General features: G+C 42.2%; 1 protein-coding gene across 2 annotated transcripts in view; it reads right to left on the bottom strand.

Moving 5' to 3' along the window:
• Positions 1-3,743: 3,743 nt before the first annotated feature.
• The window catches only part of RSBN1L (round spermatid basic protein 1 like), a 68,651-nt gene continuing 45,080 nt past the window's right edge, over positions 3,744-27,314 (bottom strand). For both annotated transcript variants that reach the window (XM_069978102.1, XM_069978110.1), the window contains 3 exons: positions 23,413-23,580; positions 10,411-10,519; positions 3,744-4,790 (listed from right to left, as the gene is read on the bottom strand). In XM_069978102.1, the coding sequence (XP_069834203.1) occupies positions 4,185-4,790; positions 10,411-10,519; positions 23,413-23,580 (883 nt within the window). In that variant the 3' untranslated portion in view covers positions 3,744-4,184. The remainder of the gene's footprint in view (positions 4,791-10,410; positions 10,520-23,412; positions 23,581-27,314) is intronic.

Here is a 27,314-nt window from a genome sequence, read left to right as displayed (position 1 = left end):
TACATCTTCTATTGGCCAATAGTGGACATGTGACTAAGGATGGTGTGCTACTAAACGACAAATCCTATCGAAACGAAAAATAGATAGCACACCACACACCGCCGAGGGCTTCGAAACGCAGTTTGAATGGAGTGTGTGCGCAAAGCGGTTCGGGCTGTATTACGCGCAGAAAAATGGCTGGACGAAGAAAAAACGGAAGAGGAAGAAGAATACGGATTACAATATAGTGCTTTTCAAGCACTATAATTATGAATGTTTGGACTTGAGTTGCACTCCTCTCTACTCAGTTTTGAGAATGAGAATACATACTTGCCGTGGGATTGTCATACCACAGCAACTCTGTGATAGCCTCTTTAACCCCCCCCCACCAGCCGGAGCATACATTACCTGCTCCATGCCCTGGCTTGCTTTGGGGGTTCCCATCTAGACATCCTGCTCAGCCAATCAATGCGCTGCCTCACCCCAGCCACTGATAGGCTGAGTGGGATATCCAGATGAGAACCCCCAAAGCAAACCGTGTAGCTGGTTATGTATGCTCCGGCCGGTGGATGTCCGAGTTTGTATTCTGATTGAAAATTACAGGTAAGGGATCCGCAGCGGAAACTTACTGCATTTACATTGATTCATTATGCTATTTTCTAGAATCCCATTTTAAAATTGATAATATAGATTGTGAAATTTGATCATAAATGGTATTGGCTGGCATGGTTTTTGGAGAGGTTGTTCCAAATATTGAATTGATTTGGATTCCACTTTTGTTCATCGACGTCGCTTTGTTAGTTGATAAACTATTACCACATACATACACACATTATATTAAGAAATTAAAATAATGTAAGGCGGCAGACAATTTAATATGAAAGTTATACTGTATTTCGAGTGAATTAGGGTTTACTATGACCATATTTTTCAATTCAAGTCTACCATCTATATGATTTTTTGGCAAGTATATGTCATGTCAAAAGAGTTCACCCTTAAATTTCTTTCCTTCAATATAGTATTTTATTTTTCAGGAAATATAAATAGGAAGATTGACCAAATCAATCACTGTGCAAAATTGCTAGTTTAGGAGTCTTAAGCATTACTGTCTCACTATTGTGGGTAGTATGTGTGAAAATGGTAAATGACAATTTTTTAAAAATTTTTTATTTTCTTATTCATAGACTCTGTAAAAACATCAAATTACCTTTAGGTCTGGGATTACGGCAGACTATTTTGGTGGAATAATGCATGATTGGAGCAGTAGTCAGCTCCACTTAAAATGGGTGGTCTGCCTAAAACCTTTGGGGAAGGAGTCCTATTCTCACCCCTTTTAACCGGACACCTGCAAAGAGCTGCTCACCCTCTGGAGGATCCAACATATCTTTGTAAGCCTACTTTCATGCATATGTTATACAGTCACCACTCCCAGCACAACTACAGATGTACGGACCCAAAGTAAAAGCATCATAGTAATTATGATGCATTAAAGGGGTTATTCAGCGCTACAAAAACATGGCCACTTTCTTCCAGAGACAGCACCATTCTTGTCTCCAGTTGAGGTGCTGTTTGCACTCAAGGACCATTCACTTTAATGCAACTGGGTTACAAGACCCCACCCAAACTGGAGAAAAGAGTGGTCTCTGGAGAAAAGCGGCCATGTTCTTCTAGCGTCTTCTTGTGTCCATATTATGCACATTTAAAATAAACCCTTACATGTTGCAGGAAATGCTCCAACAAATCCTCATTCTTCCTGTAGTAATAATGTAACTGTTCACTTCCTCTGGAGCCCGGACAACCCTTGTAAAGGCAGATTAGTGCCGTGTATAAACCACCACTTACACAGTAACAAGTCACAAGCTAAGCTAATATGCAAGAAATACAGAAAATATAAGCAGGTGTCCTAATTGTTATCATATGTAAAACCGCGTTCTCCAGTGTTTACAAGTTCATTACATTATCTTAAAGTGTCACTGTCAATCGTCAGGGTCCATTTGTTCAGACCCCCGCTAATTGCTAGAATGAGTCAGGAGAAGCACTTAGCCAAGCGCTTCTCTCCCCATCTCTTCTTGCTGCATAAGACGGCTCCATAGACATAATACAGTTCATCTCAGGAATCGAGGAGAGACAGGAGAAAAGCCATTAGCGGAGCACTTCTCTGCTCATTCTAGAAAAAACTTTCGACATCAGGTTAAACGTGATGCTAGTTTTAATAAAATGGAAGGGTACATCTTAAAGTGCCACTGACATAGGATAATGGGCATTTTGTAGAAGTCAGTATCAAAAGTACCAAGTGGAGTAAAAACAGTGAAAGCAAAGTGCCCGATGTTATAGCCAACAGACTGGAGTTCAGTGTAAGTGCTTCTAAAGCAGAGCCCATTAAAGGGGTTATCCAGTGCTACAAAAACATGGCCATTTTCTTTCAGAGACAACACGACTCTTGTCTCCAGTTCAGATGCGGTTTGCAATTAAGCTCCATTCACTTCAATGGAACTGAGCAGCAAAAACCCACCCAAGCTAGAGACAAAAGTGGGGCTGTCTCTGGAAGAAAGTGGCCATGTTTTTGAAGCGCTGGATAACCCCTTTAAGAGGTGCAACTATGATGGCACAGTTCCCGTGAGTTGTGGACAGCTGCCAAAAAAAAAAACCTCTCCTAAAGACATACTTACTGCATGCCACAAAGACACTGGCTGACAGCTGAAATTAACTTGGGTTTGAGCGCTGTACAACTGATGTCTACATTAGAAATTACATTATTTTATGGCAGTTCCACTTTAAGTGTTTATTACTGACAGTGGGGCAGAAATAAAATAGCAGTTTTAGATATGGTGTGTTTCTTCTCTTATTGTGAAGTAGTCCACCAGATTGAAAAAAAATAAAGTAAAAACTGGCCAAAATGACAAGCCACAGATACATTGGGGGACATTTACTAAGAAATATAATTTGTGTGACTTTTCTAATGAGGATTGGTGTATATTTAGTTCCAATATCTTGTGACTGATTTATTAAAATGTAGCACTGCCATAGTGAACACATAAAAAGATGCAAAAAAGTTGCAAACAAATTCACCTGGTACTGACCAGATGTAGGCCTGCACCAGTCTGTATGACTTTTTAAAAATTCGCAAATGATAAATTGGGCGCTAATCCCAGACTAGGTTAATTTTTGGCTGAATACTCAAAGCTGTCAGATGATAAAAAAATGTTACATCTAAAAAATATTCTCCTGTCAAATACTGGTTCACAAATAGAATTTAAACCAAAAATGAGAAAAAAAACAACAATTATTCACCTAAATATAGGGGCAAAGCCCTTGATACATTTTCCCCATTGTGTCTAAGCTCAGTTCTCATTTGACCTCTAAGAGCATCACCAACTTTAGATCTTTCTTTTAGAGTAACTGAATGGTCTGCTAAAAGTCCAAGCTCAGATTCCATCAGTGCTCTTCTGACATGTGAAACGATAACATAACATGGCTAGGCTCTTACAAGTCTAAATAAGAAGGAAAGTATTTGAGAATATGCTTGTATATGAAAAGAACTGGTGACTGGGAAATACATTATGTATAGAAATTAGGATAACAAGCAATTTGCTGTAGTGTTTGCATGAATTGCCTCTGCATAATGTGCAGATCTTGCGTTTGTTCTACACTATCACAATAAAATGCTTAACTAGTTATGATTAAGGAAGAACTGGGAATTATTACGTTAACTCCACAACTGTTGTAGCCACACCAGACCATGTCCGCAAAGAAAACCCAATGCATCATTATGAACCTTTATTAGGTGGTTCACATTTCAGTATAAATCACACTAAAAAGATTTAAAAAAGCTATTTACACTACAGTGCTGACACCTTTAAAATGAAAAATTGATATAAATAAGCTCTATGGAAAAGCCGGGAATTGTCAAAAAGAATTCTGGCTCATCTTACAAAAAATATATATGTTAATGTCAGCTCTATCCTAGAACCTAAAACTCAAAACTTTAGAGAGACGTTATGTTAAACCTGCAGTGTTTACAGTGCATCTGGCCCTAAGTGCTTTGATAGTTCACAGTTATGGACAGGCACTGAGGAATGTTACATAGCTACAGAACTATATTCAGTAACAGACTACAGAGCAAGCCGAAGCTTGTCCCATGATTTATCAATCTTTACATTATTATTATGTCATGTAAAATGAAAATAAAACTCTATATACATATTTTAGCACAGAGGTTCCTCTTCTGTTCGCACAATTGGATTTGTTGATAGAGGTTGCCGCCTTTCATCTTTACTTTGGGCAGAGTCTGTGTTACTCAGTCCCAAGAAAGACTCCCTCCCATCCTTGCCTGGGTTGTCCTTAATATGCTCAGTCTTCACTGTATAGGTCACACATTCTGTGGCTGTGGTGGAAACAGGTGGAAGGTTAATATTGCCAAAAGCTTCATTGATTTGGTGGGGTGACACTGGCTCCCGTTTTACTTGCTGGGGTTTTTGCTCAAGGTCCTTCAGCTGCCAAATGTCAGAACACTGTACATGAGAGGTAAATGCGGTTGCTGCACAGAATGCATTGTTTTCTCTCCCAACATCCGGTTTGATCTCACTTACACTAGGAGTTTCTTCCAAGTTACGGTTCTGAGCAACTTCTGGGTGGTACATCTTGAGTCTGATATGCCAGGCGAGGCTACATACAGCTGAAACGGTCTTAAACTGGTGCACAACATTTCTTGGGATAAAGTAGATGTCATCATCATATAGTTGAATCCTAGCATAGCGTATGCCTTCTCTGCGTAGCTGATTTAGTTTTGCATCATCAACCCATTGGACACACTGAAAAGAAAAGAAACATATGGCTACTAGTTATTGAAATTATTGTAAGTATAATAAAAGTGTTGATAATATTGCAGATAAATTACATACAAAAAAAACCTCAACCACAAATTTCAAAGGCCCTCATACATTTTAGACTATTGTCAGCCAAACCAGCTGCTCGTGGCAGATTTTGCTACCAGTTTAGCATGTATGCAGCCATCCTAAACAACCATGGACAAATACTGCCACAGGAATGCTCCACAATCTTATATAAAGGCTTCTGCAAAAAGAAGCCTAACGTATTATTATGCCCATGGTTTTAGAATAGGTTGTGTTCTTAATGGGGTTGGCCAACCATAGTTTTTTTTTTAATAAACATGATATTGCTGAAAATGCTGCATGGACTCACATATATAGTGAAGTTAGATCAGCACCACTGTGCATGATAAATTTCTGCCACCATTGTTCCCTGCTGATGGCTCAATGACGCCTCTGTACTTAAGATGACTTCCAGGTCTCTGCTCTCCTCCACTGCTCCTGTTTCCTGGATACAGTGTACAGCTATGGGGGACATGCCCCTCCATCAGAAGCAATCTAATTATGGATGGAGGAGTTGCCCAACTGGCAACGGAGAATAGGGGGTGAAAAGCACTGAACTTCACTATATGCGAGTACAAGCAGAATTTTCAGCAACACAATATTTATTTTAAAACGGCTATAATGTAGCCAACCCCTTTAAGGGTCACATTCATCATGTGTCCAAAAGCTCTTAGCCATAGCATGTATACAAATATGTCACCCTTACCCTTCAACATAATTTTTTAGGGACGTTTAATTTCTTGTGATACAAATTCAACGCATCACCACATCATGCCAGCAAAACCCTTGTCATGGTGCAAGTCACATGACCACCACTGGGTGGCCTCATATAGCCAATAAAGATAAGCACACATCTGTGGATGCAACTTTATACATCCATGCACACACACTTCCAGATGAGGCTAACATTAAACTGTCAGTTTAGAGTTAGGGCTAATCAGTAAGTATTTATATAACCTCATGACAATGACACCTGCCAAGGGGTAGGAGATCTATATAAGCAAGATTAATACTCAGTTCTTCAAGTTGGTGTTTAGAACTAAAAATAAAATGGACATGGGTGAGGGTCCCTTTACACAGATATCTGACAGATTTTTGAAGACAAAGCCAGGAATGGATTTCAAAAGAGGAGAAATCTCAATCTTTCCTTTATGACCTGTTCTCTGTTTATAGTCTGTTCCTGGGTTTGGCCTAAAACCCAGATCTGTCATATCTGTGTGTAAAAGAACCCTAAAAGGATCTAAGTAAATCTGACAAGAGCCAAAGAACTAGATCAAAGCATCTAGTACAAAAAGAAGGTGGGCATCACATCTGGACCACAAAGTATAGTGGCCTGGTCTTCTACATCATGTGGACAGCTGGGTATGTGTGCAAAATTTACTGTCATTAAAAAATTATTTTTGCAGAAATCAATAGTACAGGCGGTTTTAAGAAACTTTGTATTTGGGTTTATTAGCCGAAAAATGAATTTTAATCATGAAAAAGCAGTTTGAAGCTCTCCCCCCGTCTTCATTGTTCTCCTATGAAGAGAGGGAAATGAGACACCAAAACAGAACAAAGAGTTAATTTAAAGCTATATCACCAGACTCTCTCCTCTGATGTCACGAATGACCTATCTGACCTCTGGATAGCTCCACCCCCACCCCCCCACCCCCTAATCCTTTGTTCTCTGCTCTCTGTTGTAGACATTTCTACTCAGTCTCTCCTCCCCCCTCCCCAGCACAGACAGGATCCGTCTGATTGAGATTTTCTGATTCTGAGCAATGGAAGACAGAAAGGAGACATGTGCAGCCATAGTCGCTGACACGTGGGCGCATACAGAAAAGTATCCAGCAGCATGCAAGCCTCCAAAACAGCCTTGTGGCCTGACCCCACCACACATACCGCCCAGACGCAGCTACTGTGACATCACCCGGAACAGTAGCTGCGTACGGCCGGTCGCAGCGGTGCTGCGCTACAGCCCCGTCTTACTCATGTCTCCAGTGGCCACAGCCCTCATCCTGGACCACAGCAGTATTTTAAGTGTGTGGGGGTCAGGTGGGGTAGTGTGTGTGTTTGTGTGGAAGGGTCAGGAGGGGTAGTGTGTGTGTAGAAGGGTAAGGTAGGGTAGTGCATGAGGAGGGATGGGGGTCAGGTGGGGTAGTGTGTGTGGTTTGCAGTTTACGTCACACAATTATTTTTTTGTTTATCAAGTACAGTTATATATTACAATTACATATTACATTACATCACATGATGAGAGCTCTTCCTCTATCTGCTTACACCGGATATTATAATACAAACAATACAGCAGCCTCCGCCGCACAGCCCGTATCTCCGGGCTCCCTCTGAATGCTAATGCTGAAGCTGATAACTGATAGCTGAGAACTGGTTAGAACTGCTGGTTAGTGCAGGAAAAAAAAAAACCCACTAAGCATGCAGGAGCTGTGAATAATGTCTATTGAGCATATATATATATATATATATATATATATATATATATATATATATATATATATATATATATATATATATATATATATATATATATATATATATATATACATACACACATACACACACCTTTTACGGGGCAATACAATACTTTAGTATAGCATTTGGCCGGAATACCCCTTTAATTTAAATTCTAATCATCCCTTTCCATATTTCTCAAAATTTAAACATAAAAAAAAAAGTGTAAGAGTAAACCACGTGGAAACGTCCACATAAAAAAAATAACTTGGGTGATTCTTTGTCACATCATATTAAACTTTTTTTTCATATGGACTATTCAAGGGCATTTGATTCTGTGGCACATGAAATGTTGGTCTATAAAATGAGGATGCTTGGACTAGGGGAAAATATATATAAATAGGGTAAGTAACTGGTTGAGTGATAGAAACCAGAGGGTGGTTATACTCTGATTGGGTAACAGATAGTAGTGGGAACCGCAGGGGTCAGTATTGGGTCCCCTTGTTTTTAATATTTTTATTAATGACCTTGTAGAGGGGCTACAGAGTAGAATCTCAATTTTTGCAGATGATACTTAACTGGGTAAAGTAATCACCACAGAGGATAATATATTAAAGAGCAATTTGAAGAAGCTGGAGGCTTGGGCAAAGATATGGCAAATGAAGTTTAATGTGGATAAATGTATGGTTATGCATTTGGGCCGCAGAAATAATAAATACAGTTATGTGCTAAATAATAAAACACCGGGTAAAATTCTGCCGAAAAGGACTTTGGGGTATTGGTGGACAGTAAACTCAACTTTAGTGATTAATGGCAGGCAGTGGCTGCCAAGGCAAATAAAATAATGGGATGCCTCAAAAGAGGCATTGATGCCAAAGATGAGAACATAGTTTTGCCTCCTTATAAATCACTGGTAAGACTACATTTGAAAAACTGTGTACTGTTTAGGACATCTGTAGATAAGAAGGACATGGCTGAACTGGAGCGGGTGCAGAGGAGGGCGACCAAGGTCGTTAAGTGAGGGGGTAGGGGCGATCTGATCACAATGTACAAATATGAATGGATAGTACAGAGATCTTTGTAGTGATCTTTTTACTCCTAAGAGAATATGCAATTCTCTGCCACATGATGTTGTCATGACTAATTCATTAAATAAGTTCAAGGGAGGTCTGAACGCTACTCTTAAAAAATATAATATTACAAGTTATAGGCATCAGATTTCTGGTGATACGTATTTCCAAGGATTGTTCTGATTGCCATTAAAGTCAAGAAAGAATTTTCTCCCTGTGATGGGGCAACTGTCATCTGCCTCAGAGGTTTTTGCTTTCCTCTGGATCAACTCAGTAGGGTTTCTCTATGTTGAACCTGATGGACTTGTCTTCTTTCAACCTTATTAACTATATAGTAATCCTACATAAGGCTCAAATAGTGCGGTCTATGCGCACCCAACACTGTCCAACACAAAACCTAAAAAGACAACTACGAATGCAAGACCAGTATATATAAATTTACTTTATTGTTTACATATCAAAGAGTGAAACTATTTTTTTTATATAAAAAAAGATACATCACATGGGGGCTGGAGCTAATACAAATCCCCATAAAAACGGTGGATCAACAAGGTTCTTACATGTAAAGTATAACATCACAGAGCAAATAGCAATAGAAAATAATGAACCTATATATGTACTGGGCACTGGGCTGGTACAGCATGCAATAAATAAATATAACTCACAGTGAGTATACAGAAATAAATACCATCCTTTTATAATAGAACATTACCCATACGTGTCCTTAGTTCATATATCCACCTCACCGTACACCTGACGCACGTTTCGCTTGTTGCTTTATCGAGGGTGATCATCACCCTCGATAAAGCAACAAGCGAAACGTGCGTCGGGTGTACGGTGAGGTGGATATATGAACTAAGGACACGTATGGGTAATGTTCTATTATAAAAGGATGGTATTTATTTATTTCTGTATACTCACTGTGAGTTATATTTATTTATTGCATGCTGTACCAGCCCAGTGCCCAGTACATATATAGGTTCATTATTTTCTATTGCTATTTGCTCTGTGATGTTATACTTTACATGTAAGAACCTTGTTGATCCACCGTTTTTATGGGGATTTGTATTAGCTCCAGCCCCCATGTGATGTATCTTTTTTTATATAAAAAAAAATAGTTTCACTCTTTGATATGTAAACAATAAAGTAAATTTATATATACTGGTCTTGCATTCGTAGTTGTCTTTTTAGGTTTTGTAACCTTATTAACTATGTAAAAAATAAAAAATACCCATCTGTAAAGGGCCACAAGAGAGCAATTTTAAATATTTAAATTTTCACCCCTTAGTGACCCAAGATGTGCCTAGATGCTCCCTTAGTAATCAATCGCAAATAGTCTAGATCAGTGAAGTACACATGTACTGCATTTATCCCTATAAACAATCAATCAGTGTATTGCTTGTAGGAGCCCACTAGAGTGACTACAAACTACTGTAAAAAAAAAGAAAAAAAAGTTTATTAATGAATTCCATCCCATAATACAAGTTTAAAATCACCCCTCCTTTGATCGATTAAATTATCACATTCCTAATCTTGCACAGTAAATGGCATAAGCCATAACTCAAAAATACAGATGTTTGGTTATATCACAACTAATAAAAAGTTTAATAAAAAGTGATTAAAAAGTTGCATATACACAAGCAAAATAAAAAGTACAGATCATGGCACAAAAAAAAAAATTACGCTTCAAATAGCCGCACAGACCAAAAAATAAATTGTTATAAGGATCAGCAAAAAGCAATTTTAAATAAATGTTTTTTTGTTTTTTTTAAGTTTTAATTTTTTTAAAAGCTGTCAAATATAAAAAGTTATATAAATTGCCTAATCATACTGACATGAAGATCATAGATAACATGTCAGTTTAACCACAGGGTAAACGTAAGAAGGGGCATTCTAGAAGTTTATTTAGACTATGAAAAGAAAGTGACCAAAATTTTTCCATAAATTGAAGAGAAGAAACAAAACACAAGATACATATCAACATTAGTATATGAATAATCACAGTTGGACAAGCTTACCTGGGACAGTGGGGGTTCATGCAAGTCTAGCTGCAATCTCTGTACCACCTCTAAGAAGTCTTCCGCATTAAAACATATTACATCTTTGGTTATCCGGGGCTGTTCATTCCTATATTGTGAATGAAGAAGACACCAGCATATGATCTACATTCTCAGTTTACTTAAAAACATATACATCTGTGCTACTAGAAAACTATCCTCTAAATATGTTCTAAAGCAGCCTGTAGTTTGTGGGCCACATGTGGCTCTTGGGCAGTGGCAAGTACTATCATCATTTAATGGATGAAACTCACATGTGGGCACTCTACTGCAGGATTACACAAACTGTAGCATAAAAGTATAGGTCAGATATATTTAAAGGGGTTGTCCACTTAATGGTAAAATAGTTCAGTGTACAGTATAAGTGTACTTACAGCAACACCCTGTGTACCTCATAGAGCTACAGTCAGGCTCCCCCGCTCTGTGGTGAGTCTATTCACAAGATGTCCGACATGGAGGAGCATGTGACCATTACTGAGCCTGAATATGCCTATGGAGAACACTGGGGGTGGGACATGGTCACATGCTCCTCCACGTCAACCATCTTATGGACAGACTCACCACAGAGCAGGGTAGCACAACCTGAATGAGGGGAGTCTGATAATAGCCCTATGAGGTACACAGGGAGCTGCTGTTAGTAAGGGCCCTATTACATTAACAGATTATATGATTTTTTTGAGCCAAAGCCAGGAGTGGATTATAAACAGAGAACAGATAATAAAGGAAAGGCTGAGACTTCTCTTTTCAAATCCATTCCTGGCTTTGGCTTAAAAAAATCTGTCAGATAATCTGTTTGGTGTAATAGGGCCCTAAGTGTACTTACTGCATTTACTAATACTGTAGACTGAACTATTTTGCCATAAAAACCAATAAAGAAACAACTGAACCTCTAATATATTACAATATATATAAATTTTTATTATTTAAAATTACAATACAATAGCAAAATGATGAATGAATACACAATGAACCATGACTGAAAGAATGTTTAAAAACAACGAACATACAATGAGGGGACTGCTGCAGATGGACACGAGTAAATAAATACATAATAGACTAAGTAATAAATACAACACAAAAATAAACTATGAACAAATAGTAATATACGTGAGCAGGTAGATAAAGTGCTTTAGAAAGTTCATAGGGCTCAAATAATATAGAGCTACTAAAGTGTCATACCAATAGTGATAGGGATCCAAGTGTCCACCGACGGCCCCCACCCCAACGCACGTTTCGGCGTAGCCTTTTTCAAGGTGCATTCACCCCCACCAAAAACACAGAATCATCAAATCTCAGCCCAACCAGACACTGCTCCCTACTCCTGGCCCCCACCCTCCATGTCGGCATCACGTGTCCTCTGTCTCTTCAATGGGCCGGGCTAACCCAGCCCACTGAAGAGAGGGAGGATAGCTACAGTCTCCCTCAGCTTCCTCCAGTGCTGCTGTGACCACTCACCACACACACACACACACATCTCCAACCATGGCCGCTCCTGTCAGTCCCCCGGCTCGCCCCTGTGCTGCGACATCCCCCCCCCCCCCCCCTGATCCAACCAATGCCTGCTCCTGTGTTTCCCCGGCCCGCTCCCCCCAGATCCAAAGATGGCCGCTTCTATGATCCCCCCTCCCACATCCAACCATGCCCGCTCTTGTGCTGCGCTGTGACACTTTACACACACAGCCGACTTTGACTGCTCTACCTTCCGTGCCAGCCCGATCCTGTGCTTTGCCCCTGCTGCACAATGTCAGCATGGGTATCACAGCACAGGTGCGGGCTGGGCGGCTGACAGGAGTGGGCACAGTCGGCTGTGTGTGTGAAGGGAGAAGTGTCACAGCACAGGAGCGCTCACCCGCGACACACACTGCACTCACCAGGGGGAGTCTGGTGAGCGCCGGGTGTGTGTATGCCGCAGGTAAGCACTCCTGTTCCAGTGATCCGTGTTCGGTGCTGCGGCAGGGAAGACTCACTCAAAGCTGGGACTCCCCCGCGGCCCTTCCCAGTGACTAGCCCGTGTTACCCAGTCCCTCACCCGCGGCACCCCGGCAAAAACAGTTTCCCCAAAGACCGTACATCATGGACCAATCAGACATAAGCATTGCATGATGGGAGGTGTAGTTTTCTGGCCGGCGCCATGTTGGATATAGTTTGGCTTTTAAAAAAACTTGTAACTATGGAGCGGAAGCAGCTAGAAAGATGGAAGATGGCTCAAAATACTTAGGGGGGCCTCCTGAGTAAGACCAGCTAGGTGTGGGAGCATTTTATTTTTTTAGCTTTTGGGGGGGGAATACCCCTTTAAGATCAGATATCACAAGAACAATGTAGGTTATAATTTCTAAACTGAATAAGTACGACCTTTGACAATCTAGGAGGATGCAGTTAATCCAACTAAGTAATATGATCGAGTTTGCAAAACAGGTCACACTGAGTAGTTGTTAAGGATCAGATCTCATTTACAGTCTACAGCTTAAGGCAACATTATAAGGATGAAGAAAATTAGGAAAAATCAGACAGTTCCCAGAGCAATGGTTTGTAGCTAGGAGTCGGTTTCCTTATGCCTCTATAAAATTATGATAATAAACTGGATATCAGTTCTTCACAGACACCCTTCCTTTTCACACCAAGCACATTAGCTTTATTTTGCGGGTTAGCACCATTGCACCACCACCTGCTTCAAGGCTCATTTTTGCAGTGATCAATTGGTCTTCTGTACCATTTTTGGATTGAAATGATAAAAAAGGTCCTGTGGTTAAATAAGTGGTGAATAAAAATTGGCTTTTTTTATTGAATTCATGGTAGGGTCCATAATTTTACTATGGATGTTTTCACAGCTGGGATATCAATTTCGGAATTCATATCCGGGATATTTTTTTCGGAATTCATTTTTTGTTTTTATCTGAGAACTAGGAAAGTAGTGGTTAGATTAAAAAAAACAAAACAACTTTTGTCCCCTACGGACTTGAACATACGATCAATTAATGGCTCTTACAGTACACTATAAAGGCCCTATTCCACCAACTGATCTGACTACAGATTATCTGCCAAATATTTAAAGCCAAACCCAGGAGTGGATTTGAAAAGAGGAGAAATCCAGTCTTTCCTTTATGACCTGTTCTCTGATTCTAGTCTGTTCCTGGGTTTTGGCTTCAAATCTTTGGCAGATAATCTGTCGTCAGATCTGTTTGGTGGAATAGGGCCTTTACACTCTATACTCCTGGCTGGCATGAAAACCAATAAGCCCTGAACAGACAAGATACTGCACTTTCTAGCCAGTATCTGACCATACAATCTTTGTTTTAAAGGGAACCTGTCACCCCCCCGTGCTGGGGTGACAGGCTCCCGACCCCCTGCTACAGCCCCCTATACTCACCTGATCCCGCCGGGTCCCGCTTCTGGATCTGGTCGGGCCACGGAGATATCATCTGCTGCAGCCCGGAGCGCGCGCTGAGAGATGACTCCAACGCTCATAGAGAATGACGGAGAGTCCAGCGCTCCGTCATTCTCTATGAGTGTTGGACTCATCTCTCAGCGCGCACGCCGGGCTGCAGCGGCTGAGATCTCAGTTACCCGACCGGATCCAGAAGCGGGACAGGTTGCCTTTAAACAGCCAGCAAGTATCACCCCACTCCATATCTCCCCATGGGACTTCTGACAAAGGCATACGTCAGAATACGAAAGGGTTAAATGGTTAAATTGATGGCAAATCTTTAGTAAAGGCCATAAATACTATGAGTAGGAATACTAGCACTTTTTTTTCCCTACTAATGAAGTAATAAAAGTATGAGAAGTTGTGTATGTCCAATCAAAACATTCCTCTGCACGCACATCACACGTTAAGGGTAAGGCTTGCACATCAAAGGATGACGTCTGCAAAGCTGGCAACTTGATCACTATTGGCACTGATCTCCTGACAGAGGAATGCTGGGATGAGACAGATCACATCTTCACAGCATCGTTTCCTCCTCCGTGTGACACATGGAGGCCTATGACATCATGGGTTCCCATGGAAACAACCCAAGTGTGATTCACTGTTCCCATCCTGCTCTCAGGTCCTTATGCTGAACACTGAGCTTACTAATCATTTCAGATCTGTTACTACTAGAGATGAGCGAACATGCTCGTCCGAATTTGGTACTCGATCGAGTATTAGGGTACTCGATGGTACTCGTTACTCAGACGAGCATCTCGCGATACTCGAGGAAATCTCATCATCCGTTTCCTGAAAGTTTGCGCTCTTTTTCGCAGTCAATAAACATGCAGGAGACTCTTTGGTACATCCTGCGATGACGTGGGACCCATATATGTCAATAGCAGCGATTGATTGGCCAGATCAGATGACCCTGCCATGTAAAACTCGGCGCCGACAAGGCTCGCTTCAGACGCATGCTGTGAGAGATCAGGGACAGAGCTGCTGCTGGTCAGGGAGAGTGTCAGTGTAGGATTTAGCGTTCCAGTAGGCAGGGTATATACTAGCAATATAAACAAACAGCCCTTTTCAGGGCTTAAAAGCTTTTATTAATACTATTACTACAGACTGCTGGCCGGGAGTTGCAGTGCTGCTACCGCAATTTAACCAGCACACTGTGGTGACCGGCTGCTGGCAGAAAGGGGGCATTAGGTGTTGCATACACACCCTAAGAAGTGCTCAGTGTACTCCTTCGATTTTGGGGCTGGTGGTCCTGTTGTACTGCACTGTATAGCTGGGAGTTGTATGCATCTCGCATAGAACTTACTTCACTGCTCATTGTATTGGGGTGACAAAGCGTGTGTACAGTTGTTGCCCATACCAGATAGCACCCCCTAAACTAGTGTGTACTGCACTGTATAGCTGGGAGTTGTAGTGCATCTCGCATAGAACTTACTTCACTGCTCATTGTATTGGGGTGACAAAGCGTGTGTACAGTTGTTGCCCATACCAGATAGCACCCCCTAAACTAGTGTGTACTGCACTGTATAGCTGGGATTTGTAGTACATCCTGCATAGAACTTACTTCACTGCTCATTGTATTGGGGTGAACAGAAAAAAAGACCTCCCTCAAACCAGGGTAGAAAATCAGGCGCAGATCCAGCGGAGATGAAAGATATATTTTAAAATTTAATGTTTAAAACATTCATGGCGACACAACGCGTTTCTAAACCGAACCGGTTTCTTTCTCAAGTGTCATCTTAGAGGATGACACTTGAGAAAGAAACCGGTTCGGTTTAGAAATGCGTTGTGTCGCCATGAATGTTTTAAACATTAAATTTTAAAATATATCTTTCATCTCCGTTGGATCCGCGCCTGATTTTCTACCCTGGTTGGAGGGAGGTCTTTTTTCTGTTCAGTGCTAACCATCTTGTATGGTTTTTACCTGGGAGTGGCAGCGATCCTACATGTGGTTTTAGAGCGTTGTGCCTCCATTTGCACAACCCTATCAGGTGAGAGTTTTTCAATTATTTATCACACTAACCGCATACCCCCCTGATCTGTGCTATGGAGCACTATTCAAATTTCTCTTGCATTGTATTGGGTTGACAGTGTGTACAGTAGTTGCCCATACCAGATAGCACCGTCAAGCCCCCCCTAAACTAGTATGTACTGCACTGTATAGCTGGGATTTGTAGTGCATCCTGCATAGAACTTCACTGCTCATTGTAAGGGGGTGTCACAGCGTGTGTGTATAGTTCCGGCCAATACCAGATTGTACCGTACAGCCCCCCTCAACTAGTGGGTACTACACTGAATTGCTGCGATTTGTAGTACACCTGCATAACACTTCACTGCTCATTGTAAGGGGGTATCCCAGCGTGTGTCTAGGTCCAGCCACTACCAGATTGTACCGTACAACCCCCCCCCCCCCCCCCTAAACTAGTGGGTACTACACTGTATAACTGGGATTTGTAGTACACTACCCCTCAAGTGATGATCCCTTTTAGGGATGGTCCGAGCAGAGTTCGGTTCGGGTTCGTACAAACCCGAACCCTCGGTAATGATTCCCGCTGTCTGCCCGCTCCGTGGAGAGGGCAGATCCAGCGGGAGGACCGCCTGGAAAACTGGGATACAGCCATAGCCATAGGCTGTATGCCAGTTTTCCAGGAGTTACTCCCGCTGTATCCGCCCGCTGCACGGAGCGGGCAGACAGCGGGAATCTGCTGCTGAGCGTTTGGGTTCATACGAACCCGAACCTCGGCAGGTTCGGACGATCCCTAATCCCTTTACATGAGACAATTGCCAGATCCTCAAAGATCAAAGTCAAATTCAAAATCAAAACAGCGGTGGGGGGAGAGGCGGTGAGTCACATTATGCAGGGAATGCAGTCAAATTAAAAATCGAAAGGGTGGTGGCGGGAGTAGAAGTCAGTAGTTACATTATGCAGGGAATGTTACCCCAACTGCTACAGTCAAATTGAAAATCGAAAGGGTGCTGGGGGTTGTTGGCTACTTGTTGACTACTGCTGGGCCTTTACTGGCACCCATGTTGACTACTGCTGACTACTGTGGTGCCTGCCCTTGCCTCTATATTGGCTACTGCTGGGCCTAAACTGGCATCCATGTTGACTACTGGTGTGCCTGCCCTTGCCTCCATGTTGGCTACTGCTGATCCTGCCTGGCCTCCATGTTAACTGCTGTTGCTCCTGCCTGGCCTCCATGTTGGTTACTGTTGCTCCTGCCTGGCCTCCATGTTGGTTACTGTTGCTCCTGCCTGGCCTCCATGTTGGCTACTGCTGATCCCTGCAGTTCTCTGTGTGCTCAATGCCATTCAGTGTCTGGCCTAATTTTGGGGAGACTCACTTTCTTCCTCACTCACTTTTAATGGTTCTCTGTGAGCTCACTGCCATGCTAGGTCTGGTAAATTTTTGGGAGGCTGACTGGCTACCGCTTCTACCTTGTTCACTCTGTCCTCACCGCTATGCTTTGTCAGGCTGAATTTTTGGGTGGTTCATGATACGCTACCTCTGTTTTAATGGTTCCCTGTGTTCTCACTGACATGCTGTGTCAGGCTGAGTTTTTGGGTGGTCCCTATGCCTACCTCTGTTTTAACCAGGCTGTTGCACAGAATTAGGCATAATGGTGCCATTAGGCAGCCTCAGAGGCATGCATACATGCTGCCCCTGCTATTTCCTGTCCATTTCCGTTGTGTTTCCATCAATTTCTGAGGTTGACAGGTTTTCACACGACCTTCTCTCTACCGAACTTGAGTCCCCTCAAAAAATGCTTGAGTCTTCCATTGACTTCAATGGGGTTCGTTACTCGAAACGAGCACTCGAGTATCGGGAAATATTTGGCTTGAGTAACGAGCACCCAAGCATTTTAGTACTTGCTCATCACTAGTTACTACTGTAGGGTTAGGCAGTGTCTCATAAAGTGCTATACGGCACAGTGTGCCTCAACATTGAGGGCCCTATTACACGGAACAGCAGATTATCGCTCCATGTAATATTAACATAGTTAATAAGGTTTAAAGACAACAAGAGTCCATCAGGTTTAATCTGCAGAAACCGCACAGAGAAAGATACAAAACCCCTATGAGGCAGATGCCAGCTGCCCCATCAGAGGGAGAAAATTCAAAAATAGCAATCAGAATAATTCCTGGATCAACATATCACCAGAAATCTAGTGCTCATAACTGGTAATGTAATGGCCCAGAACAGTATTTATTGTCAGGCGTCTGGAAATGTATTGTTGCTATTGGTAACCTTAGACAGTCTGTATTAGGGCCTTTGTATTTTCTGCTCTTCCTTAGCTCTCTTGTTAGTGGTATTGTTTTCTGCTATGTATTTATTTATTATGTTATGTATTAATCTTTAATGAGACAAGTGTTGAGCTTGATCAGTGCTCCTCCCCTGCAACCTATCACACTCTAGTGATTGGCCAGGGGAAAGCTAGCTCCGCCCACCTTTTACCCAGAAGGGCTGTGCGGTCTCCTCAGTGACAGCTGGTAGTCTGGCATTGACAGAGTCACATCTAACCTCCCTACGCCACCTCAGTAATCCTGTCAGACTCCATCTTCAACCCCCTAATACTAATACGTGTCTTCTAAGTCTCAGCAGGACATCCTTTGTATTTATTAGTGCCTGCTGTCGGATTGGTGAAGTGATAGAGGGTCTCCCATTCACCGTCCACATCTTCCTGGCTTCCAAGTCAGTGTGCCCATGCGTCTTCCTCCTACATGATAGCGAGCGGTGACAGCGTCAAGTCTCTTCAGTAACTTCAAGTACCTATTCACACGTACCTTATAAAGGCGGAAAGCTATAAAGTCTCTGGAACAGGTCTGTCTCTTTGAAATCCTATTTATTCACCAAGTCTAAGCTATAGTAACCAAGGTAACCCTCCCCCTGAAGCAAAGGAGTCTGATCAAGCCAACAGTTTGCCATCATCAGATGCCCCTGTATTGGATTGTATATAGTTATCCTTCAAGTAAAGTCTTAATATACTTTCACCGCTATTGTGTAAAGACTTATTAAAAATTATATGTCCCTGCGTGTATACTGAAGAAGACAAGGGCCCCAGCACCCTCGGACCCCACTGTGACAGGAAGTTTTCAGAAGGTGAGCCCTAAGGTTGCACTACACCACCCAGCAACACAGTACCCCCAGCAACACAGTACCCTCAGCATATTACCATAATACCACCAAAGGGACATAATAGTTTTTCTTAGCGTCACGCATAGGACATTATAGGAATATTATAATTTTATTTTTATTTTTTTTAAAGAAAAGCATTCAGGCCTCCTTTGAACTTATTTAACCCCTTAACGACAGATGACATATACTTATGCCTTCTCACCGCTGGGGGAGTTCAGAGGGGGGCCACGCCGGGACCGCGGCTATAAGCGAGCGTGGACCATCGCCGCTCCCGCTAAAACACCACCACCAAGGCAGTGCTGGCCTTGGGCACAAGCGCTCTAGGCCACGCCTCTAGGGCATGGCTGCACCTCAACTAAAGTCTTATTTTCGCCCTCAGGAAAGAACAAACAGCATGGACAAAGATACCATTTGGAAGAACTGCTCTGCAGCTACAAGAAGGTATAAGTAGTTGGGGGTGGGCCCAAAAGTGGGTGCAGAGTCGCTTAAAGGAATTTTTTTTTTTTTTTTTTTAAGTCACCAAATAATATAAAAGTTGCGTATCTTTTTTAATCATACCAACTTGAACAACATATATAACATGCCAGTTTTACCATAGGACGAACGGCGTAAAAACAAAACACCCCCGCACCCAATAAAAAAAAAAAAAGCTTTGCCATTGTAAAGTAAAATTAGTGGCACAAAAAAATAAGGGCTCATGTGGGTCTGTAGGGGAAAAAATACAAGAAGTGCTATGGCCCTATTAACCCTTAGGGGATACAGCCAGTTTTCATTCTTGTGCTTTCGTTTTTTTCCTCCTTGTTTATATAAGGCCATAGCGCATGCATTTTTCTACCTAGAGACCCAGATGAGCCCTTATCTTTGGCGCCACAAATTGTACTTTGCAATGGCAGACCCTAAAATATGCAGGGAAACCAGAAAAACAAATTAGATGTGTGGTGAAATTGAAAAAAAAAAACAAAAAAAAAACAAACACTTTTTATTTGGGGGTAGGGGATGGGTTTGTTTTTACGCCATTCGCCCTAGGGTAAAACTGATTTGTTATACATATTCCTCAAGTTAGTATGATTACAACGATATGTTACTTGTATAACTTTTTTTTTTTTTTTTTATCTAATGGCTTTTAAAAAATTAAAATCTTTTTTTTAAAAAACATATGTTCCTTAAAATCACTCTATTACCATGCTTATAACACTTTTATCCTTTGGTCTATGGGGCTGTGTGAGGGGTAATTTTTTGCACCATGATCTGTACTTTCTATCGGTACCTTGATTGCACATATGCGACTTTTTGATCGCTTTTTATTACAATTTTTCTAGATTTGATGCAACCAAAAATGCGCGATTTTGCAATTTGGAATTTTTTGAACTTACAGCATGCGAGATAGGGAATGTGATAATTTAATAGTTTGGGCGATTATGCATGCGGCGATACCAAAATGGGGAAAGGGGGGCGATTATGACTTTCATTAGGGGAGGGGATTTTTTTGGTAATAAAAAAACAAGAGGCGGTCAATCACCATACAAGTGCTGTATTTATTCAAACATCACCATAATATGTTACAGGCAGACATGCATTGTGCGTCCCACTAAGGCTGCGATCGTTTCGCGTTCACACGCTTCCACTGGCCTCGTAGATCCCCCCAGTAGACCACCAGGTAAGGAGGACAGTAAATATTTAGATGCAGCTGTCACCTTTGACAGCTGCATCTAAATACTTAGACGGCACGGCGATCGGACCGTGCCTGTTAATAGCCACGTTCCCGGGCATATAGCACCCGGGATCGCGGTAGTTCAGAGTAAGGTCGACGCGCAACCCCTCTCTGAACTCCCCTAGCGGCACCAGGGCGTACAGTAACGTCCTGGTGCAGCTAGGGGTTAATCAATCAGCCATGACAATGTGTGGCAGAGAGTTCCATTGTCTCACTGCTGTTACAGTAAAGAATCTGCGTCTGTGCTGGTGGTGAAACCTTTTTTCCACTAGATGCCGCCTTGCCTTAGTTACAGGCCTAGGTGTAAAAAGATCACTACAAAGATCTCTGTATTGTCCGTTTATATATTAGTACATTGTGATCAGATTGCCTCTCAGTTTTTTTGTTTGTTTGTTTGTTTTTTTTAAACTAAATAACCCCAATCTTGATAACCTGTCTCATTCCCTTAATGACCCTGGTCGCCCTCCTCTGCACTCGCTCCAGTTCAGCTGTGTCCTTCTTATATACCAATTCCCAAATCTGTACACAGTATTCCAATATTGCGGTCTGACCAGTGATTTATAAAGAAGCAAAGCTAGGTTCTCATCTTTAGCATCTATGCCTCTTTTGATGATTTTATTAAGGCCCTATTCCACGGAACGATTATCGTTCATAAACTCGTTAACGACCGCTCGTTAACGATAATCGCTTCGTGGAATTGGTGTAAACGAGCTATAGTTATATTGTCGTTCCTAATTGTTTGTCAGCATGTCGAAAAAAAATCATTGGTCTTTGAAAGATAATTCGCTAATCGATTCGTAAACTTAGAAATCGTTCGTAAAAAGGTTTAAAAAAAGTAGGTGTGTCGTATTGTCATGATCACCCCGGCGAACGTTTTGAACGACCATGTAATGACCGCAAAATAATCGCTAAACTACATATATAGTTCATGTTCCCACGTGTGTTGTGTGCTATCGTTCACAAAAAAAAAACCGTTAATCGATCGCTAACGAGCGGTCGTTGGAGCGAGTTTATGAACGATGATCGTTCCGTGGAATAGGGCCTTTAGCCTTGGCAGCTGCTGCCTGGCACTGATCACTAAAGCTTAGTTTACTGTCCACCAATACCCCCAAGGTCTTATTCAGAATCAGTTTTACCCAGTGTTTTATCATTTAGCACGTAACTGTTCTTATTATTTCTTCTGCTCAAGTGCATTACCTAACATTTATCCACATTAAACTTCATTTACCATTCATCTGCCTAAGCCTCCAGCTTCCCCCGTAATACATTATCCTCACTGTGTGTGCTGCAGATCAGTCTCCCTCCCTGAGTTGGCCGGTCTCTCCGACAGCGTCCCCCAATACCCCCCCCCCCTCCCATCAGTCCAGTCTCCCCACTATGTGTCGGCCAGTGTCTCTGACAGCACCTTGGAAGAATACCTCCTGGGCGCAGTTTTTCACTTCTTGTTGTGGTAGGCAGGAGAGATTTATAAAGGATTGAAATCATCCCTGCATCCCTACTCTCATTATCTGTTCTAGGATTCTCCTCTGTGAATACAGTAGAAAAGAACGTATTTAGTAGATTGTCCTTTTCCTCATCCCCCTCTACCATTACGCCCATATTATTTTTGAGTGGACCAATATTTTTTAATTCTCTTATTTACATAGGTGAAGAACATTTTGGCATTTCTGAGACGATCCTCCTTTCTGTTGCAATTTTTATTTGTTTGTTTACACAATTTATTCTTCCATCTATAATTATTCAATGCTTTCCACTTGTTTTATTAGTCTAAATGCTGATAGTGTCTTTTGGTCCGGACTTCATCGTCTGTGCATCGCTACATGTAACAGTGATGCGTGGCTGATGACTGCATAAAGAAAATTTCATACATTACCTCTCCATGCTCCCTGATGTCTTCCTGTCTACTCGCCTGCTATCTGCAGCCACCGATGCAACTTCAGAGCCAGTCTCTGAAGTGACGAGCCGCTTAGCCAATCCTGTCTGGGAGAGGACAGGAAGACACCGGGGATCGTAGAGAGGTAATGCATGATCTTTATTATTGCACACTTTTAAAGCAAGGGCTGCACAGAAATCACTAATGATCTCCCTGCATCCCTTGCTGCATAATAATAGAGCACTTGTTTACTATTGATTGGGCCATCTAATACCGCCCTAAGGGACATTTGTGTCATTGCTGTATGGGGCACTGACAAGATATATGCATGCACATAACAATGGAACAGTGTAAACCAGCACCCTGTGCATCACATTTCCTTAAAAGGGTTATCCAGGATTAGAAAAACTTAGTGCTTGTTTCCAGAAACAGCACGATTCTTGTCATCACTGTGTGTGGTACTGTAAGTTTTATTGAAGTGAATGAATGTGAACTGTAATAACCTGAGGACAGGAGTGGTGCTATGTGTTTCTAATCCTAGCATTTGTAACATTTCTCAGTAAAAAAAAAAAAAAAAAACATAATAGTGGCAACAGGGCACAGCTTGGCCCAAAGGGGGTTATAGGTACCGCTCAGATGTTCTTCAAAGGGTCTGTTAAGGTTAACATAGGACAACTATAGCTGTGGGGGAACACAAGGGAGCAATGTATTCTATATTACATGTTTGCTTACACTATGCAGGATTTGTACAGAGTGCATCATGAATGTATAGTTAGCAACAAATCATAGAAAGGGGAAGAGAAGTTGGCATGACTTACCATTCTCCACAATGGACAGCCTTTAGTACACCTACAGCTGCCGTGGTCTGACGCTCAAAGCCTTGCCCTATATGATCCGCATGTGCTCTTGTCCTATCTTCAAACAACATTTCCCGAGGCTCACTAGCTCGAGGTAGGTACTGAAGATTTTTAATTTCATTGGTGGTTCTGGTGAAAGAATAAAAAGGAGATCTTTATAGTCATATCATTCTTGTCCTCATATCTATAAAAAATCTTTAAAGGGGTTGTCCGGCGATAAAAAATTATTCACAGAATAACACACATTACAAAGTTATACAACTTTGTAATGTATGTTATGTCTGTGAATGGCCCCCTTCCCCGTGTCCCACCACCCCCACCCGTGTACCCGGAAGTGTGGTGCGCTATACATTACCTGTCACGTGCCGACCACGGTCTCCGATCCTCAGCAGTGACGTCTTCTTCGGGAGGCCGGCGGATCTTCCCGAGTGCCGGCCGCCCTCTGCAGCGTCATCCGAAGCTCAGCCGCGATTGGCTGAGCATAACTGTGCTCAGCCAATCGCGGCTGATGACGCGGCCACGTCATCAGCTGCTCAGCCGCGATTGGCTGAGCACAGTTATGCTCAGCCAATCGCGGCTGAGCTTCGGATGACGCTGCAGAGGGCCGCCGGCACTCGGGAAGATCCGCCGGCCTCCCGAAGAAGACGTCACTGCTGAGGATCGGAGACCGTGGACGACACGAGATGCGGTGAGTATAATGCACCACACTTCCGGGTCTAGCGTGGGTGGGGGGAAACACGGGGAAGGGGGCCATTCACAGACATAACATACATTACAAAGTTGTATAACTTTGTAATGTGTGTTATTCTGTGAATAATTTTTTATCGCCGGACAACCCCTTTAAAGGCAGTGACAATTACTTCACACCTAAAGACACTGTAGGAGAGCTTGGTTGTCTGATATGACAGTTATATAACAAAATTAAAAGGGTTGCATCATTAACCCCTTAACGTATAAAATTCCAGTAAGTCATGACAGCCTGATACAATTATTGTACCAAATACTAAGGCAAGTGACATTTTTAATACCAGCCAAGTGGTTGTGGACTACATACCATACAAGTGACTCTGTACCCACAATCTGAACCCCCTAAAACCACTTGTACCGTCGGATAGCTGCTTTTAATCAAAGATCTGTCCTGGGGTCCATTTGGCAGTGATGCAGTTATTGCCCTAAAAATACATTTTAAACTTGCAGCCCTGTGTCAAATTGGTGTGGCCTAGAGTACCAATGCTCTAGGCCTGCACCGCCTCTCTGTCCCTCTCAACATTATGAATGTCCCTGGGAAGGATTTTTCCCATTCATCACGTGTCTGAATACTGCACAGGAGCCTTAACGATCCAGTGTTCCAACAGGTAAGGTTTAGGAGAAACTGTTCTAGGGGCATTCCTAATGGTGAAGAGGGCGGGGAGGCAGGACGGAGAGGCGGTAAAAGCCTAGGACATGGGTACTCTAGGCCACACAAATTTGACACAGGGCTGCAAGTTTACAAGTTGTTTTTTAAGGACAATAACTGCATCACCTGCTGAACGGACCCCAGGACAGATCTTGGATTAAAAGCAGCTATCCGAAGGTACAAGTAGTTTGAGGGGGTCAGATTGTGGGTACAAAGTCTCTTTAAATATTTTCAACTAATATTTACTTTTCATTTGTTATTTTTACTCCATGCACACAACATATAATTTTATTATTTATTTTCCCACTTTTACCATTTTTTTGCGATATTTTTAATTTTATACACCAATTTGGGGACAAATCTATATGTCTACTTTTACCTAAATGTTTATTTTGAATCTAAATGTTCAATATCTATCACCACTGTCTAGGCATTACTGCTTCTCACTTTGAGGACCTTTCTACCATTTGCTACATTTTTATTTCCTACTCTCCAGAGGTACAGGAGAGAATACGTTTTTTTTTTTTTTGTTTTTTTTAATATGAATAGACCGACACCGTCGCAGGGATGCCAGTGCTGCGGTCTTTTTTTGAACCGCAGCCCAGTTCCCAGGCACAGGGACAGTCTATACCCAGGTACAGAGAGTCGGACTATCGTGACACTGGGGGCCAGTGCTTCAGACCAGGCCAGTGCCTGGGAATAGACCAAAGCCATGCGCGGGAACTGGGCTGCGGTTCAAAAAAGGACAGCGGCACAGGCATCTCCGTGCTGATGCTGGTCTATTCAAATAAAAAACTTAGAGCGTAAAATCTGATGGTACATTTGCTTTAATCTTAGTAGGAGTATTATAGCAGTGGAGCGCACACTTAATTTGCCTAGTGTGAATAGATGCTTACATACATATTAACTCCTCAGCATTAGTGCTGGAAACTAACAAGATGCCAGACCCACACGTTTTATTATATTTTTCTTCCACTAAAATTTTCAATTAAAAGAACTTAAAAGGACAACTTCCACAAAAAACTTTTTCCCAGTAATTGAAGCACATTACAAACTTATATAACTGTGTTATGCTGTGTTTACATGGAGCGATTATCGTTCGAATTTTTACAACGATCGCATTTGAGCGATAATCGTTCCGTGTAAACACAGCAAACGATCAAGCGATGAGCGAAAAATCGTTTATTTTGATCTTTCAACATGTTCTTAAATCGTCGTTCATCGTTCGCTAAAAATTCGCAGATCGTTTCGTGTAAACAGTCTTTCAAAGATTCACCCTATGTAAAAGATGGGCTTAAGCGATCTTAAAAATTATCGCATTAACGATCTTTCTTACGAATTTTCTAACGATTTATTTGTCTAAACGCTGATAGTTATAAAAACCAAATCGTTGCTTCAAAATCGCTAAACGATCGAATGGGCAAATTATCGCTCCGTGTAAACCCAGCATTAAGTGCTTCAATCCTCTATCTGCCTCCCTTCCCTATCTTTTCCCCCCTGAAACCCCCTTCACCAGGAAGTGCAGGAAAACTCACACATACCTAATTACTGTCACCAGGCTCTTCTCTCAGCTACTTCTTGTGACAATGAGTCATCAGCAGGAGGGCTGCTCTAGTTCCTGTTACACCAGCCTCCCCCTCCCCTGCTTTGTCAGGTGACTCTGCTTGCTCAGCTCCCATTGGCTGAGCAACTGCAAGCCATCTGAGTCATGTCACTTGCTTATCTTCTCTCCCTGAGGGACTCCCAGCACATAGGCAGCCCCCCCTCCCCCCACACTCTCTCCTGCTGCCGAGTGGACTCCTGTCACTTGTTTATCTTCCCTCTGTGACAGACCCCCGTCTTATCTCTCCCCTGCTGCCCTGACCTAATTAGGGACGGCCATCCTGCCGATGTCACTTTGCAATGTACACTGCATTACAAAAGTGAAAGTATGTGTGTGCAGCTTCAGTGCAGGGACTGACAACCTGTGTGATTATACAGCAGCCTGACGGAAGAGAGTAAGAGGGGGTCATGTTTAGTGTATGATAAGAGTTGAAGTGAATGGAGGGGCAGGCACTTGCAACGTCATAGGGAAGCTGAAACCAGGAAGTAAGGAAGAAATGAAGACAAGAATGGAAATCAGGGGGTGTGCAGACGGTGGAAAATTCAAACAGTAACAGCTCAGGAGGGATGATAAGTATATAAACTATGTTTCTAATTATTTTTGGGGGGGTTTTCTTAGCACGGGAGTTGTCCTTTAAATAAAATAAATTAAACTCCAGACCCTGAGAAGAATCCTGTTATAGAATCTAAGTAGTTTCTGAAACCATCCTATTCATCTGAAAGGAGCTTGTAGAAATCTACGTGCTTACAGCCAAACCCCCACCATTCCGATGAATTATGCTGATTTTTAATAACAGAAATTCCGAAAACCTGTCAATATTCCTTGAAGATGCGTTCACACGTACAGGATCTGAAGCAGATCTGC

Source organism: Dendropsophus ebraccatus, chromosome 1 (assembly GCF_027789765.1).
Source record: "Dendropsophus ebraccatus isolate aDenEbr1 chromosome 1, aDenEbr1.pat, whole genome shotgun sequence".
Classification (NCBI taxonomy): domain Eukaryota; kingdom Metazoa; phylum Chordata; class Amphibia; order Anura; family Hylidae; genus Dendropsophus; species Dendropsophus ebraccatus.
The sequence above is the reverse complement of the archived record's forward strand: the minus strand, read 5'-3'. Positions and strand labels throughout refer to the sequence as shown.